The sequence below is a fragment of the Scyliorhinus torazame genome, chromosome 11 (assembly GCF_047496885.1).
Source record: "Scyliorhinus torazame isolate Kashiwa2021f chromosome 11, sScyTor2.1, whole genome shotgun sequence".
NCBI classification, from domain to species: Eukaryota; Metazoa; Chordata; class Chondrichthyes; order Carcharhiniformes; family Scyliorhinidae; genus Scyliorhinus; species Scyliorhinus torazame.
The window spans coordinates 145,457,170-145,474,061 of NC_092717.1; the positions used below are offsets into that span (position 1 = coordinate 145,457,170).

The window sequence follows — 16,892 nt, forward strand, 5'->3', positions numbered from 1 at the left end:
ACTTTCCTCAATGTATGAGCACAGGCAGGGAGGGAATAGGTGACCAGCAGACAAGGAGGAACAACCCAGGATATGGTGTGCAAGTGCCCTGTGCATCTTGCTCTCTAACCAGTATTCATAATGCTGAGGGCAGGGGAGTGCAGTCAAAGCCGAATACACTCCTGCACTGCAGGAGGAGGATGATCAAGAATCCAGTAATGTAAGGATTCAACAGTTAGGGGAACAAACAAGTGCTTCAGCAATCACAGACTTGATTTAAGAATGGAATATTGTTTCCCTCATACCAGAGTCCAGGATGTTACTGAGCAGCTGCAGAACATTCTGAAAGGGTACACTGAACAACTAAAAGTCATGGACCATATCAGTACCAATGACATACGTGAGAAAAGGGATTAGATTCTGTAAACAGATTTTAGGGATCCAGCAAAAGAGTACATAGGGGTGACACAATGGCACAGTGGATAGCACTGCGGCCTCTCAGTGCCAGGGACCCAAGTTCAACTGCGGCCTTGGGTGTGTGGAGTTTGCACTTTCTCCTAGTGTCTGTGTTTATTTCCTCTGGGTGCTCCGATTTCCTTACACAGTCCAAAGCTGTGCAGGTAAGGTGGACTGGCCATGCTAAATTGCCCCTTGGTGTCACAAAGATTTGCAGGTTAGGTGGGGTTACGGGGATAGGGTGGGAAGTGGGCCTCGGTGGGGTGCTCTTTCGGAGGGTCGGTGCAGACTTGATGGGCCGAATGGCTTCCATCAGTACTGTAGGGATTCCACGGACATCAAAAGGTAGCGATCTCGGACTTCCGGTGGCAACTATGAGGGAGTTAGTCGCACATTTGGTGGCTCCCGCTCTGGTCGGACTTTTGGACCTTTCCCCCGTTTTTCTACCGGACTTGAATTGTAAAACGGATGTTAGGGGCAAGTGTTTACTGAATTCCCACTTCGGTGCATGGAGAGAAGGACTAGAAGTGCTCGTAAAGGCAGAAACAAAAAGATAGAGAAGGCTTGGGCTGTAGCTGCAACAGAAGACAGCATGGCGGAGGTTCGGACCTCTGGCTTGTCGACCCAGCAGTCTATGGAGCAGCTGATGCAAGTCATTCAGGAAGGCTTTGCTACGCAGAAATGGGATTGCTTGGACCCGATAAGAGAGTTGATTGAGCGGTTGGAGCATAGATTGGAAGCCCAGGATCGGGCGATCCAGAAGGTGGAGAAGGTGCTGGCTGAGCAGGAGGAACATCATACTGCGGTGGAGCTGGAGATGCTGAGGGACCAGCAGAAGAAGCTCCTGGAGAAGATGGAGGACCTAGAAAATAGGTCCCGCCTGCAGAACCTAAGAATCGTCGGGCTCCCGGAGAGTCCGAAGGAACGGTCACTGGGGCATACATCGCAGACATGTTTATGAAGCTGCTGGGAGATGGGGCATTCTCCCGGCCCTCGGAGGTGGATAGGGCTCACAGAGCACTCGCGAGCAAACTGCGAATTGGAGACCCCCCCCCCACCCCGAGGGCAATGGTGGTAAGATGCCACAGGTTCTCGGATAAGCACATTCTACAGTGGGTCAAGCAGACACGGAGCTGTAAGGGGGAGAATTGCATCCTGCGGGTTTACCAGGACCTGAGTGTAGAGGTGGCCAGGAGGAGAGCAGGCTTCAACCATACAAAGTCGATCCTTTTTAAGAAAAAGGTGAAGTTTGGACTGTTATACCTAGCCCGTCTTTGGGTCACGCATGAGGATAAGCACTTCTACTTCGAGTCGCCGGAGGACGCGTTGGACTTTGCGAAAAAGGGCTGGTGATGGAGTGAGAACTTTTGAACTTGGCTGCAACGTTCATGTTTTTGTTTTTTCTTTTTGTTTCTCGGTTTTTGTAAAAGGTTTTCCATTTTGCGTTTCATGGAAGATGTTTGTGATGCAGTTTGCATTGATTTGGAACCAGCGGTAGAGCTGAGTGAGTTAAGGTCTTCATTTGCACTGTTGGGGGATGGAGGGGTGCTTGTTTTGATCTTGGTGTTTTTCTGTTGGGCAATTGTGTGGGGATTGTTTGATGTTGGAGGTTGTTTGTCTGAGGGAGGGGTGGGGAGGGAACAATAGGTGGGAGACTATCTGGCGCCGGGGATGGAGGCCACCAAGCTAGCTGGGCGAGCTAGCTCTCAGAAGCGCAGTGGGGGGTGTGCATATGTTTGGTTTCATACAGGGGTTGGGTTACAGGGTGTTGTTACTAGGGGGGAGTGAATGTTCTGCTGATGAGGGAGGGACTTGGGCTGAGGGACAGCGAGGAGTTTGGGGGCAGGGGCTGCCTGGGGATGGACCGGTGGAGGTGCGGAGCACAGGCTGGAGGCGGGCCTAAAAAAGGGGATGACTGATCGGCGGGGGGGGGGGAAAATGAGCCCCCCCCAAATAGGCTGATCACCTGGAATGTTCGAGGGTGAAATGGGCCGGTCAAAAGGGCACGTGTGTTCGCGAATCTTAGGGGATTGAAGGCGGAGGTGGTAACGTTGCAGGAGACGCACCTTAGAGTAACGGACCAGGCTAGACGGAGGAAAGGCTGGGTCAGTCAGGTCTTTCACTCGGGACTAGATTCAAAGACTAGAGGGGTCACGATCCTGATCAATAAGCGGGTGGTGTTTGAGGCGGGTTGAATAGTCTCGGACGTGGGAGGTTGGTACATGATGGTCAGTGGGAAGCTAGAGGGGGTGCAGCGGTATTCGTAAATGTGTATGCACCAAATTGGGATGATGTGGCGTTTATAAAGAGGATGCTGGGGAAGATACCAGACCTGGACTCGCACAGGTTGGTCATGGGAGGGGACTTCAACAGTTATGGACCCTGGCTTGGACCGCTCAAGCTCGAAAACGGGCAGGCTGCCAGCAATGGCAAAGGAACTAAAAGGTTCATGGAGCTGATGGGGTGGGGGGGTGGATCCTTGGAGATTTGGGCAGCCGAGGGTGAAGGAGTTCTCCTTCTACTCACACGTGCATAAAGTGTATTCCCGGATTGATTGATTTATTTTGAGCAGGGCCTTGCTGGCTGGGGTAGTGGACACAGGGTACTCAGCAATTACAATCTCAGACCATGCTCCGCACTGGGTTGACCTGCAGGTTAGTAAAGACAGTAACCAGCGCCCGCACTGGAGGTTGGATGTGGGACTTTTGGCGGTTGAAGGGGTGTGCAAGCGGCTGAGGAAATGTATTCAGAACTACCTGCAGGTCAACGACACGGGGGAAATTTCAGCAGCGGTGGTGTGGGAAGCACTGAAGGCGGTGGTCAGGGGGGAGCAGATCTCGATCCGGCCCTATAGGGAGAAGGTGGACAGGGCAGAGACGGACGGACTGGTAAAGGAGTTACTACAGATTGATAGGAGGTATGCAGAGACCCCAGAGGGAGGGCTTTTAAGGGAACGGCGGAGGTTATAGGCGGAGTTTAGCTTGCTGACCACAGGGAGGGCGGTGGAGCAGTTGAGAAAGGAGAGGGGGAACATGGACAGAAGGCCAGCAGAATGCTTGCACAGCAGCTTAGGAAGAGGGAGGCAGCTAGGGTGATAGGGAAATTAAAGGACGGAGATGGGAACCTGGTTGGAGATTCAGTAGGGGTGAATAAGGCGTTTAGAGATTTCTACAGCAGGCTGTACAGGTCGGAACCCCCTATGGGGCTGGAGGGGATGAGGCACTTCTTGGAGGGGCTGAATTTCCCAAAGGTGGACGAGGAGCTGGTAGAAGGGCTGAGGGCCCCAATCGGGCTGGAGGAGATAGTGGAGGGCTTGAAGGCCATGCAGGCGGGTAAAGCCTCGGGGCCGGACGGGTACCCAGTGGAGTTTTGTAAAAGGTTCTCGGGGATATTGGGGCCGGTGTTGTTGAGGATGGTCAATGAGGCAAGGGAAAAAGGGGTGTTGCCCCCGACGATGTCACAGGCAACGATTTCACCGATTCTTAAGCGGGACAAGAACCCGGAGCTGTATGGGTCCGACAGGCCGATCTCCCTGTTGAATGTAGATGCCAGGTTGCTGGCCAAAATCTTGTCCTCCAGGATCGAGGATTGTGTTCCGGACGTTATTGGGGAGGACCAGACGGGGTTTGTTAAGGGCAGGCAGTTGGTGGCCAATGTAAGAAGGCTGCTAAATGTGATCATGATGCCCCCGGAAGGTAGGGAGGTGGAGGTAGTGATTGCAATGGATGCAGAAAAGGCTTTTGATCGGGTAAAATGGAACTATCTGTGGGAGATACTGGGACAGTTGGGATTCGGGCGAGGTTTTATTGACTGGGTCAGGTTACGATATCAGGCTCCTGTGGCAAGTGTACGGACGAATAGGACAACATCGGACTATTTTAGACTGCACTGGGGGACGAGACAGGGATGCCCCCTTCCCCCACTGTTGTTTGCGGTGGCTATAGAGCCTTTGGCAATTGCTCGGAGAGCCTAGAGGGGCTGGAGAGGACTGGTCCGAAGGGGTGTGGAGCACAGGGTTTCGCTCTATGTGGATGACCTGCTTCTGTACGTTTCGGACCCAACAGAGGGGATGGAAGAAATTATGAGGACTCTAGGAAAATTTGGCCGGTTTCCGGGGTATAAGCTTAATATGGGAAAGAGTGAGATGTTTGTGGTCCAGGCGAGGGGACAGGAGAGGCAACTACGAGAGCTGCCGTTTAGGTTAGTAAAGGGAAGCTTTAGGTACCTAGGTATCCAAGTGGCGCGGGAGGTGGCAACCGTTTGTCGACTTCTTTGCGGGAAATTAGTCGTCAGCAGACCAGGGGGGCGGAGTAGTTTAGATTAGAGTAGGGTGTCAATAAGGGTGGGACCTGTACAAGAGGTAAATGGCTTTTGCATTATGTTTATGGTTTCATGGATATTGTTTCTTTTGTTGTTGTCACTGTACCAAAAATACCTCACTAAAATGTTTATTAAAAAAGGTAGAGATCTCCAGATTGTTTCTGATGTCATATGCTTGCGAATGCAGAAACAGGTGGGTAGATTAGGTGAATGAGCGGCTGGAGAGATGGTGCAGGAGGGTGGGTTTTAGATTCCTGTGGCATTGGGGAGGGCGGGACTTGTACAGAGGGTTACATTTTAACAGAGCTGCGACCGATGTCCTTGTAGGGAGGTTTGCTAGTGCTGCTGAGGGGCAAACTAATTTAGCAAGGGGATCGGCACAGAATGTATTAGAGAGGAGAAGCAAGATGCGCAAGTTATTGGAAGAGATAGCTAGCACAGTAGAAATAACATGGCAGTAGATGGAGTCGAGCCGAGAGGGAACGCAATAATCTAAATTAGCTTTACAATGTACGTATGTAAACACATAAAATTTGGTGAACAAGGTTGGTGAGCTGTAACTGCAAACAGCCACAAGAGAATATGATAGGGGCAGCACGGTGGCACAGTGGTTAGCATTGCTGCCTCACGGCGCTGAGGTCCCAGGTTTGATTCCGGCTCTGGGTCACTGTCAGTGTAGAGTTTGCACATTTTCCCCGTGTTTGCGTGGGTTCCGCCCCCACGACCCAAAGATGAACAGGCTAGGTGGATTGGCCACGCTAATATTGCCCCTTAATTGGAAAAAAATGAATTGCGTACTCCAAATTTATTTTTAAAAAACCAAGAGAATATGTCGTCTGCATTGTTAACAGATATATGGCTGCATAAAGAGCAGTACTGGGTATGAAATTTCCCCGAATAAAACATTTCAGGATAGAAAGGGAAGGAACAGAAGAGGGACGGGTAGAAGTATTGACTAAGGAGAATATTATAGTGCTGGAGAAAGTGTGCGCCCTGGGAGAACCAAGGACATAATCTATATGGTTAAGAGTTGAGGAACAATAGAGTGCCATGCCAACACTGGATCTATTCTATAGATCAGCAACAAGTGGGAAGAACATAGAGGAACAAATTTACAGAGAAATAGCAGTGAGGTGCACTAACTACACAATAATATAAGTAGTCTTACAACACCAGGTTAAAGTCCAACAGGTTTGTTTCAAACACTAGCTTTCGGAGCACTGCTCCTTCCTCAGGTGAAGGAAGGAGAAGTGCTCCGAAAGCTAATGTTTGAAACAAACCTGTTGGACTTTAACCTGGTTTTGTAAGACTTCTTACTGTGCTCACCCCAGTCCAACGCTGGCATCTCCACATTAAAGAATAATGATAGTGGGGACTTTAACTATTCAAACATGGACTAGGAAAATACTAGTGTAAAAGGCAGGAAGAGAAGAATTTCTGAAGCATGGTCGAGAATCTTCTTGATCAGCATGTTTCTGGTCTAACCAGGAAGGAGGCTTTGGTTGCTCGATTGGTCAGAACTGACTCAATAACCCATCAACAAGCCTTTTCTCATGCAGTTCAACTTAAACCTTTGAAATTTGGTATTCTTGCATCTGTGCTGAGTGCAAGATGAAGACCTTCAATAATATGGCTCTTTTTTCAGAAATATGATTAAGTCAAGTACCATAGTGCATTAATACCAGTGAACATGAAATCAAAAAGTACATTTGTGAAGGCAGCTGTTGCACAAATTGACAATTGACTTACTCAGTCCAAATAAAGCATTGGTCTTTACTTGGTCTTGTGATTTGATGCCACACCACCCCTGCCACCCGAAGTTACTTCTTTATTACTGAAGGTTATGCTGCAATTCTTGGACCAAATAGGCAGGTGACAAATTTCATCTCTAGCAGCGAATAAGTTCATATTAAACAGTGCAATGCAGGAAAATCACCTGGCGACAACCATCATATTGAGAGGATAAACAAAATGATCCTTTCAGGAAGGCAGCTTTCAGTCACTGCAATTCAGAACCAATCACCTAGTAGTAGCAGTGCAACGTAGTTTGTTTGTTTTTCTTGTTGAAATATGTCACAATCAATATCAATCATGCTGCAATAACACAGCAAGAGCAACATCAATACGTCAATGAACTACTTGAAACATTGTGAAAGGTATAATGATGATCATTACTACCTGGTGAGTTTACACAGATTTTATTTTCCCACTATCACAAACACTCCTCTCACTAATTCTCTCACTTCCCGACAAATGGAAAAACGGGAGCCATTTTTCAAAATCCAGGTGCTGATTGAGTGACTTGAATGTGCCAATCTGAACCAAAAGTAATTGTCGCAGGTAATAGTATAAAATGCTGCATTTAAAATATATTGGACCATGTTGCCTAGTAATATATCAAGCCTGCAACATTTAATGATCTCGAAGATAATCACTTAACACAAAAAATGCTCACTATCTACCAAATTAGCCCTGGTCGAGGAAAACTAGATCAACTTCAGTCAATTTATTTTGAGTTTTATAGTAGTTGCAGCTCCATGATGTTCAACTAGAACAGGAGAGTTAAACATTTTGGATTAAAAAGAAGACAACTGAAAGTTCTGTTACATTATTCACTTACCTTTGGATCTTCAGGAAAGATGTTATCTACCAGACGTTTGTATCGTGGGCGGAAAGCACCACAGCAGCCACATACTCCTGCAGAAATACAAATGTACTGACTAATTATTAACTACTAATAATTGACCTAGCAGGGGGGAGGGGCAACAGGACACATCAGCAGCAGAGGAGGCGAGGGAAGCGCATAGAAAACCTGAGTAATAAACATCAATAGAACAAAAAAGTGTAGACAGAGCAGGAATTAGGGAGGAAAAGAAGCAAAGGAGGGTGTTAGAAGACATACATATTGATGCAAGGGAGTGTTACAGATAAGGTTGACAAGTGCAAGTTGCCACATGGGGTTATGGTATAGTGGCTGTAAAGGAGACCACGCTTAAACACAGGCTGGAATGGAAACTAAACATTTCCGCTCCAATGTATTCAGGAAAGGCAAAGAAGAGAAAAAGACTAGGGAGGGTGGCAGTAGGGGTGTGGTGGTGAGGTGATATGGCAGGGTTAGACGATAGATCAACAATATCACAATCTACAAAGGGACAGCATGTATGTTCTTAACCCCATGAGGGAGCTGCACTGGATCCAGTTCTAGGGTATGATGTTGGTCAACTGGAGTGTGTTTCAGTGGGAGAACATTTAGGTAATTATGATTATAACATAATTAGGTTAAGTTAGGTATGGAAGAGGACAAAAATCAAAAGTGAAAATAACCAATTGGAAAATATTCAATGAAGAGAGCCAATTTCAGTGATTTGAGAATTTCATTGACTATGAAAACAAGTCAGGTCAAGCCTCTGCCGTATTGGACAATTTTGAGCACACAATTTAGGAAGGATATCAAAGCTTTGGAGAGGGTACAGGAGGCTAAACAGAATGTTACCAGGGATGAAGGATTTCAGTTGTGACGAGATTGGAGATGCTGGGATTATCCTTCTTCAAGCAGACAAGGTTAAGAGGAGATCTAATACAAGCATTCAAAATTATGGGGGGCCTTGATAGGACAAATATGGCAGGACCAATATGAAAAACAGTTCCACTGGCAGGTCGGTCGGTAACTAGAGAACATAGATTTAAAATAATTGGCTGAAGAACTGGAAGGGAAATTAATAGTGTAACCCCAAATAAAAAAACTTTTAACAACTGGAAAATAAATAATATTTGTGCAAAAAACAAGGTAAAAATAATTTGAGATACGTGGTTTGGAAATGCCCAAGTGCTATTTGCTTATCAAATGCTATTTGCATATCCAAACCACTGAGAAACGGACTTTTTTTTTAAAGAAGTGATTTGCAGGAGAAAATGAATTGAAATTGTACTATTTAAGATCAACTGGGGCATTCCCATTTATATGACCCATTAATGTGGTGAGTAATTCAAGAGACACACACTGGTCTGTACAGTGGTGGTGTCGCTGGATCATATAGATACTCTGTAGCATTAAGTAAAATTTCACTTCAACGAGTAACTTGGATCTTAAGTGGAGCATATAATGAAAGCACAAACACATGGAAGGAACCAATCAGAAGGAAGTCTATGAAGGGGAACATTTAGTTGTGAATTCAAGGGCCACCACTCCATGAGATCTTATTCCCACCATCTCATAAGTGGCATCACAGATGTCAAATGAGATGGTCATCAACTTTCCTTTGCTGCAGGTGTCAATATACAACAGGGGGGAACTTAGTAAGGTTTTATCACAGCCTACCTTCAAAATCAATTCTGAATAAACAGCAGATTTAGATTAATATTAAAATTCAAATACTTGGAAAATAAAGAGTATTCCTTGCTTTTAGGATCAAAATAATTTAGTCTCAGAGAGACCGCATAATACATTGGTCTGAATGCTAACTTCCATATATGTATTAATTAGAAGAAATTAAATAATTACACTACACCGTATGCCTGAATTTGTTCCAATTGTAAAATTACATTCATATGTCTTCAAAAACAGTGGTGGTGCAGTATGGTATTTTTAAACACTGAAACAAAAGATAATGCTCAATTTATAATAAGCAAACTGAAGACAGCAACAGCTGCAATTTACCTGTACGGGAGAGCCTATTGTTTCTAGTCTCTTTACTGTATGCTCCTGTGTCAATCACATAGCAAAAGTACCGTGACATTTTACTGTTGGTCAGATGAACCTCAACATCAAAATACATTAGCTTAATGAGTGTACTTGATCCCATGCCCTTGAATAACTAACTCATACTGAACACAAAGTAGTATGGGATAAATATTTAAATAAACCATTTAAGTTTTGAAACAATTTTAAATATATACTGCAACAAAAAATTTATTTTTCACAACACTGATCATAATCCGTTGTTAAAGCCAATAATTACATGAATTAAAGTGATGTTAAATAGCAAAAGCAATGTAAATGTAATTTTAAATATGTTTACAGCTGGTAAATTATGTGGAGATACCACTTGTAGGAAGAATTATTAGTATTAGGTTTACTTGTAGTACGGTTTAATACAAGGATATTGACTAAAGAAACGGCAAGACTGCTCCAACATGCTGCACCAAAGTACCTGCAGTGCACATGGAATCCCAGGACCCTGTGTCCTGGATAACTATTTCTTCAGAAAAGGTGGTCAGTTGCAACAGCTTGCATTCCAGATTTTGAACTTGAGAAACAGCTGGCGTCACTGTGGAGCATCCGTGAGGTTGAGAGCTTTGTGCATAGCACCTTTATAGATGTGGCCACCACAGCTTAAGACTATGCAGTGAGATGGGGAATGGGCGACTATTAGTAAGGTAGAAACAGACGGAGCCCCCTCAGTGTATCCAACTCTGCAACCAACATTCAGTTCGGACTACTGATGAGTGATGGTGAATATGGGGAGTAAAGCCAGAGATATGCATGGCACCAGAGATAGCTCAGCAGAATAGAGTACAAGGAAGACTGGGACAGCAATAGTGATAGGGGATTTGATAATTAGTAGACAGGCATTTCTGCAGTCGCAGACACAAACACAGAATCGTTGGTGCCAGGGTCAAGGATGTCACTAGGTGGCTGCAAAGCATCAAGAGGAGGAAGGGTGAACAGCCAACAATCATTGTCTACAAAGGTACAAATTACACGGACATAAAGTGGAATGGGTCCTTCAGAATTTAGGGAGCTAGGTAGGAAATCAGTTAACAGGACCTCAAAAATAGTAATCTCGGGGTTACTCCCAGTATCATTCACGAGTGAGTAAAGAAATAGGAGGATGAAGCAGATGAATGAATGGCTGGAAAGTGAAGGTGGGAGGCCTTTAGATTCCTAGGACATTGGGACCAGGTCTGGGGACGTTGGGACAGGTACAGGCTTGACCAGTTACACCTAAAAGAACCGGGACGGAGTTCCTTGTGGAACAATTTACCAATGCCATTGGGAGGGTTTAAACTAACTTGGCAGGGGTGTTGGAACCAGAGATGACATCAGAGAGTAATATCAAGGTGCAGAGAATACTGGGAGAGATAGACAGCCCTAAATAAGTTAATAGGTGATGTCAGAGTAAGGGAGAAAGTAATAAACGTTGAATTCAAGGTTACGGTGCATGTAGGTGAATGGACAGAGTGTTACTGGTAAATAAGATTGGGGAGGCAGACACAGATTGCCATGTGGAAATACAATTTGGCTGTAACAGAGACCTAGCTCAAAGGGCAGACTGGGTGTAAAAAATTCCTGGAAAAAAGATGTTCAGAAAACACAGGAAAGGAAGAAAAGGTGAAGATGTAGCCGTACTGAGAACGTTGCAGTGCTGGAGAAAGATTGCCCCCCCCCACCCCGCACCGGGAGCTGAAGAACAAAAAAGGTGCAATTACTCGGTGTAACCTACAGTCCATCAAATAGTGGGAAGGATGGAGAGGAACACATTTGCAATGAAATTACCAAGATGTGCAAAAGTTATAGAGTAGTTGTAATGGGGGATTTTATCTAAATATAGGCTGGGTAGGAGTAGGGTAAAGGGCAAAGAGGAACAAGAGTTGCTAGACTTTGTTTGGGAACATTTTCTACAGTAGTATGTTTCCAGTCCAATGCAAAAGGAGGCACTACTAGACCTAGTTCATTGGTGTCCAAGTGAATCCAGTGTCAGTCGGATACTTTTTAAAAATTCATTTATGGGTTATGGGCATCACTGGTTCGGCCAGCATTTATTGCCCATCCCTAATTGCCTTCACAAGGTGGTGGTGGGTTACCTTATTGAACCACTGCATTCCTTGAGGTGTAGTACACCCACTGTGCTGTTGGAGAGGGAGTTACAGGATGTTTCCCCAGTGACAGTGAAGGAACGGTGATATATTTCCAAGTCAGGGTGGTGAATGACTTGGAGGGAAACCTCCAGGTGGTGGGGTTCCCAGGTATCTGCTGCTCTTGTCCTTCTAGATAAATAATAATCTTTATTGTCACAAGTAGGCTTACATTAACACTGCAATGAAGTTACTGTCAAAAGCCCCTAGTCGCCACATTCCAATGCCTGTTCAGGTACACAGAAGGAGAATTCCGAATGTTCAATTCACCTAACAAGCACATCCTTCGGGACTTGTGGGAGGAAACTGGAGCACTTGGAGGAAACCCAAGTAGACACAGGAAGAACGTGCAGACTCCGCACAGACAGTGACCCAAGCCGGGAAACGAACCTGGGACCCTTGCACTGTGAAGCAATAGTGCCAACCACTGTGCTACCAGTAGTGGTCGTGGGTTTGGAAGGTGCTGTCTAAGGAACCTTGCTTCCTGCAGTGTATCTTGTAGATGGTACACCCGACTGCCACTGTCAATCGGTGGTGTGGAGGGTTTGATTGTTTGTGGAAGGGGGAGCAATCATGCGGGTTGCTGTGTCCTGGATGGCGTTGAGCTTTTTGAGGGTGGTGTTGGAGCTGCGCTCATCCAGATAAGTGGATGGTATTCAATTACACTCGGACTTGTGCCTTGTAGATGGTGGACAGGCTTTTTGTTTGGGGGGGGGGGGGGGCAACAGTTAGATCCTCTCTTGCAGGAGTAGGAGATTGTCATTGCTTGGCACTTGTAAGGCGCAAATGCAACGTGCCACTTGTCAGCCCAAGCCTGGAAATTGTCGAGGTCTTGCTGCATTTGGACATGAACTACTTCATTATCTGAGGAGTCGCGAATGGTGCTGAACATTCGCAAACATCCCCACTTCTGACCTTATGATGGACGGGAGGGCATTGATGAAGCGGCTGTAGATGGTTGGGCCTAGGACACATCCTGAGGAACTCCTGCAGTGATGTCCTGGAGCTGAGATGATTGCCGTCCAACCACCACAACCATCTTCCTTTGTGTCAGGTATGATTCCAATCAGCAGGGAGTTTCCCCCCTGATTCCCATTGACTCATTAGGGCCCCTTGATGCCATACTCGGGAAAATGCTGCCTTATGTCAAGTGCAGTCACTCTCACCTCACCTTTGGCATTCAGCTCTTTTGTCCATTTTTGAGCCAAGGCTGTAATGAGGTCAGGAGCTGAGTGACACTGGCAGAACTCAAAATGAGCATCCGTGAGCAGGTTTTTGCTGAGTAAGTGCCGCTTGATAGCACTTCGATGACTCCTTCCATCACTTTGCTGATGGAAAGTAGACGGATAGGGTGGTAATTGGCTGGGTTGGATTTGTCCTGTTTATGTACAGGACACACATGTGGGACTGACATCTATGATGCTGAGGACCTCCGGAGAGACAGAGATGGATCAGCCACTCGGCACTTCTGGCTACAGGTTGTTGCGAATGCCTCAGCCTCGTCTTTTGCACATACGTGCTGGGCCCCACCATCATTGAGGATGGGGATATTTGTGGAGCCTCCTCCTCCAGTGAGTTATTTAATTGTCCACCACCATTCACTGCTGGATGTGGCAGGACTGCAGGGCTTAGATCTGATGGATTTATTGTGGAATCGCTTAGCTCTGTATTACTTGCTGCTTATGCTGTTTGGCACACAACTAGTCCCGTGTTGTAGCTTCACCAGGTCAACACCTCATTTTTTGTATGCCTAATGATGTTCCTGGCATGCTCGCCTGCACTCTTCATTGAACCAGGGTTGATCCGCTGGTCTGTTGCCAATGGTGGAGTGGGCCCTGAAGTTGCAGATTGTGGTTCAATACAATTCTGCTGCTGCTGATGGCCCACAGCGCCTCATGGATGCCCAGTCTTGAGTTGCTAGATCTGTTCGAAGTCTACCCCATTAGACATGGTGGTAGGGCCACACAACACGATGGAAGGTATCCTCTATGTGAATACGGGACTTTGTCTCCACAGTGACAGTGATCATTGTATCAAAACGATGTAAGCGACAATGGAAAAGGACAAAGAACAATCTGGAGTAAGAATAATTAAATAGGGAATCAGCAACTTCAATGGAATAAAAATGGACCTGGGTCGAATAAATTGGGAGTCAAAGGGTGGCAGGAAAGATGGTGGCTGAATAATGGGCTCCCTTCGAACGTTCAGGTACAGTCAATGTGTTTTCTCGCAAAGAGAAAGGTTAAGGCTAACAAATTCAAAGCTCCGTGAATGACAAAGGCAAAATAAAGTAAGAAAGAAGAAGAAAAATTGTGCGAATGACAATGTCAGGTAGAAAGCACAATTAAGAACCAGGGTGAATACAGAAATTTCAGAAGGAAGGTGAAAAAGCAAATAAGAGAAGCAAAGAGTGAATATAAAAAAAGAGACCAGAAACCAACAATGAAAGGAATTCCAAAGCCTTTAATATATAGGCTAATATATATAGTAAAAGGATTGTAAGAGAAGTACGGCCAATTAGACAAAAATAGGATTTACTGATGGAGGCAGAGAGCATAGCTGAAGTATTAAATTAATACTTTGTAAGAGTCCTTCATGTTGATTTCCTTATTTCCCCTTTCTCTATTTTTGCTGTTATCATTTTGACCCATGGATGTTAAATGGACATGTACTTTAAAGTCGAGCAGGGGAAGAAAGGAATTCAAAAGTTGCAACCGAGAACACTGTTAGCTTTGGACAGACAAACCAAGGCTTTGTGGAACCTGAGAGAGGTGGGGGGGAATCGGTTTGATTAGTTGGCTGGTGACCAATGAATTGGCCAAAAGGCTGTATTCTGCCCGCTAATATGTGGTGATTGGATCCTGCCTGAGTGGGACTGAATCTAGTCTACAGTTAAAACCAGTACAAAACGGAAAGCCTACTTAAAGGAGTGTACTAAACGCAACCATCTGAAACAAAAACTCTTTTTCCCTTTTACTTATTATTCACCCTCTCTTTGTTTGGTGTGTGTGTGTATAAAATATATAGGGTGGGGCGCAAGTTAAAGTGGGGGATCAGCAATTAGGTAATAGTTAACCAGTTGCACTTGCTGTACATTTCATCATAGCTCTTGTTATTTACAAACCTGTTAACTGCAATTATTGGGCAGCCAAGTGCCAAATTAAGAATTCTAAAAGTTATTTGTTAATTCAATTGTTGCGACTCCAGGTTGAGGGGGAGCTGGAATTGACCTCGCCCTAGCCCAGGGGGTCATAACAACTTGGCATCTGTCTTTACCAAGAAAGATGTTATTACCCAAGTATTGGTGAAAAAGGGCATTAATATAGCAATGGTATTGGATAGGCGTAAGATTGAGGACTAAAAAATTGCAAAAATCATACCCTTTTTCAAATGATGCAACTGTAATTTAGTGGTTTGGATCAGAAATTGGCTAGCTGGAAGACGACAGAGGGTGGTGGTTGATGGGAATGTTCAGCCTGGAGTCCAGTTACTAGTGGTGTACCACAAGGATCTGTTTTGGGACCACTGCTGTTTGTTATTTTTAGAAATGACCTGGAGGAGGGCGTAGAAGGATGGGTGAGTAAATTTGCAGATTACACTAAAGTCGGTGGAGTTGTGGACAGTGCGGAAGGATGTTGCAGGTTACAGAGGGACATAGATAAGCTGCAGAGCTGGGCTGAGAAGTGGCAAATGGCGTTTAATGCAGAAAAGTGTGAGGTGATTCATTTTGGAAGGAATAACAGGAATACAGAGTACTGGGCTAATGGTAAGATTCTTGGTAGTGTGGATGAGCAGAGAGATCTTGGTGCCCATGTACATAAATCCCTGAAAGTTGCCACCCAGGTTGAGAGGGTCGTTAAGAAGGCATACGGCGTGTTAACTTTTATTGGTAGAGGGATTGAGTTTCGGAGCCATGAGGTCATTTTGCAGCTGTACAAAACTCTGGTGCTGCCGCATTTGGAGTATTGCGTGCAGTTCTGGTCGCCGCATTATAGGAAGGATGTGGAAGCATTGGAAAGGGTGCAGAGGAGATTTACCAGGATGTTGCCTGGTATGGAGGGAAGATCTTATGAGGAAAGGCTGAGGGACTGGAGTCTGTTTTCGTTAGAGAGAAGAAGGTTAAGAGGTGACTTAATTGAGGCATACAAGATGATCAGAGGATTAGATAGGGTGGACAGTGAAAACCTTTTTCCTCGGATGGTGATGGCTAGCACGAGGGGACATAGCTTTAAATTGAGGGGAGATAGATATAGGACTTGTCAAAGGTAGGTTCTTTACTCAGAGAGTAGCAGGGGCATGGAATGCCCTGCCTGCAGTAGTGGACTCGCCAACATTAGGGGCAATTAAATGGTCATTGGATAAACATATGGATGATAATGGAATAGTGTAGATGGGCTTTAGATTGGTTTCACAGGTCGGCGCAACATCTAGGGCCGAAGGGCCTGAACTGCGCTGTAATGTTCTATTGTTCTTTTGTAAGCCCAACAACTACAGACCAATCAGTTTAAATTTGGTAGTGGGGAAACTTTGAGAAATGATAATCTGTGACAAAATTAACCATCACATGGACAAATGCAGGTTAATTAAAGAACACCTGCATGGATTTATTGAAGGAAAATTGTGTTCAGCTGACTTGAGTTTTTTTTTTTAAAGTGGTTGGGAAGGGAAATGTTCTCTATGTGGTATACATGTATTTCCAAAAAGAATTTCATACAGTGCCACATCACAGACTTGTCAGCAATGTTAGTTCAAGGAATAAAAGGGACAGTATCAAGAAGGATATGAAATTGGCTGAGAAAATACACAACCAAATAGTTAATGGATGTTTTTTGGGCTGGAGGAAGAAGGTTTGTAGTGGAATTTCCCAGGGGTCAGTGTTGGGACCCTTGCTTTTTTTGACATTAATGATCTAGAACTTGGCACACACGGCCCAACTTCAAGTTTGTGGCCGATACGAAACTTGGTAAATCTTGAGGAGGATAGTGTAGACCTTCAAAATTACATCGATAAAAGTTGGTCAAGTGGGCAGACAGGTGGCAGATGAAGTTCAATATGAAGTGATTCATTTTGGTAGGAAGAACATGGAGACACGATGGCCCAGACCTTCCATTCTCCAGAGTCGTATCCTGAAGATGCACTGGTGGAAGTCCTGAAGATGAGCTGGAGGACATCCTGGAAGTCCCCACGCAAGGACTGCATGGGAATTGCCCAGGAATTTTCAAATTCCATTCGGAAATTATCCTGCATCTGAAACCATCCGAAACACGAAACTTCAGATGGCT

General features: G+C 45.2%; 1 protein-coding gene across 6 annotated transcripts in view; it reads right to left on the reverse strand.

Annotated features, from left to right (window-relative positions):
* The window catches only part of efr3a (EFR3 homolog A (S. cerevisiae)), a 235,163-nt gene that overhangs the window by 159,347 nt on the left and 58,924 nt on the right, over positions 1-16,892 (reverse strand). For all 6 annotated transcript variants that reach the window (XM_072467858.1, XM_072467857.1, XM_072467854.1 and 3 more), the window contains one exon: positions 7,376-7,452. In XM_072467858.1, coding sequence (XP_072323959.1) covers positions 7,376-7,452 — 77 coding nt within the window. The remainder of the gene's footprint in view (positions 1-7,375; positions 7,453-16,892) is intronic.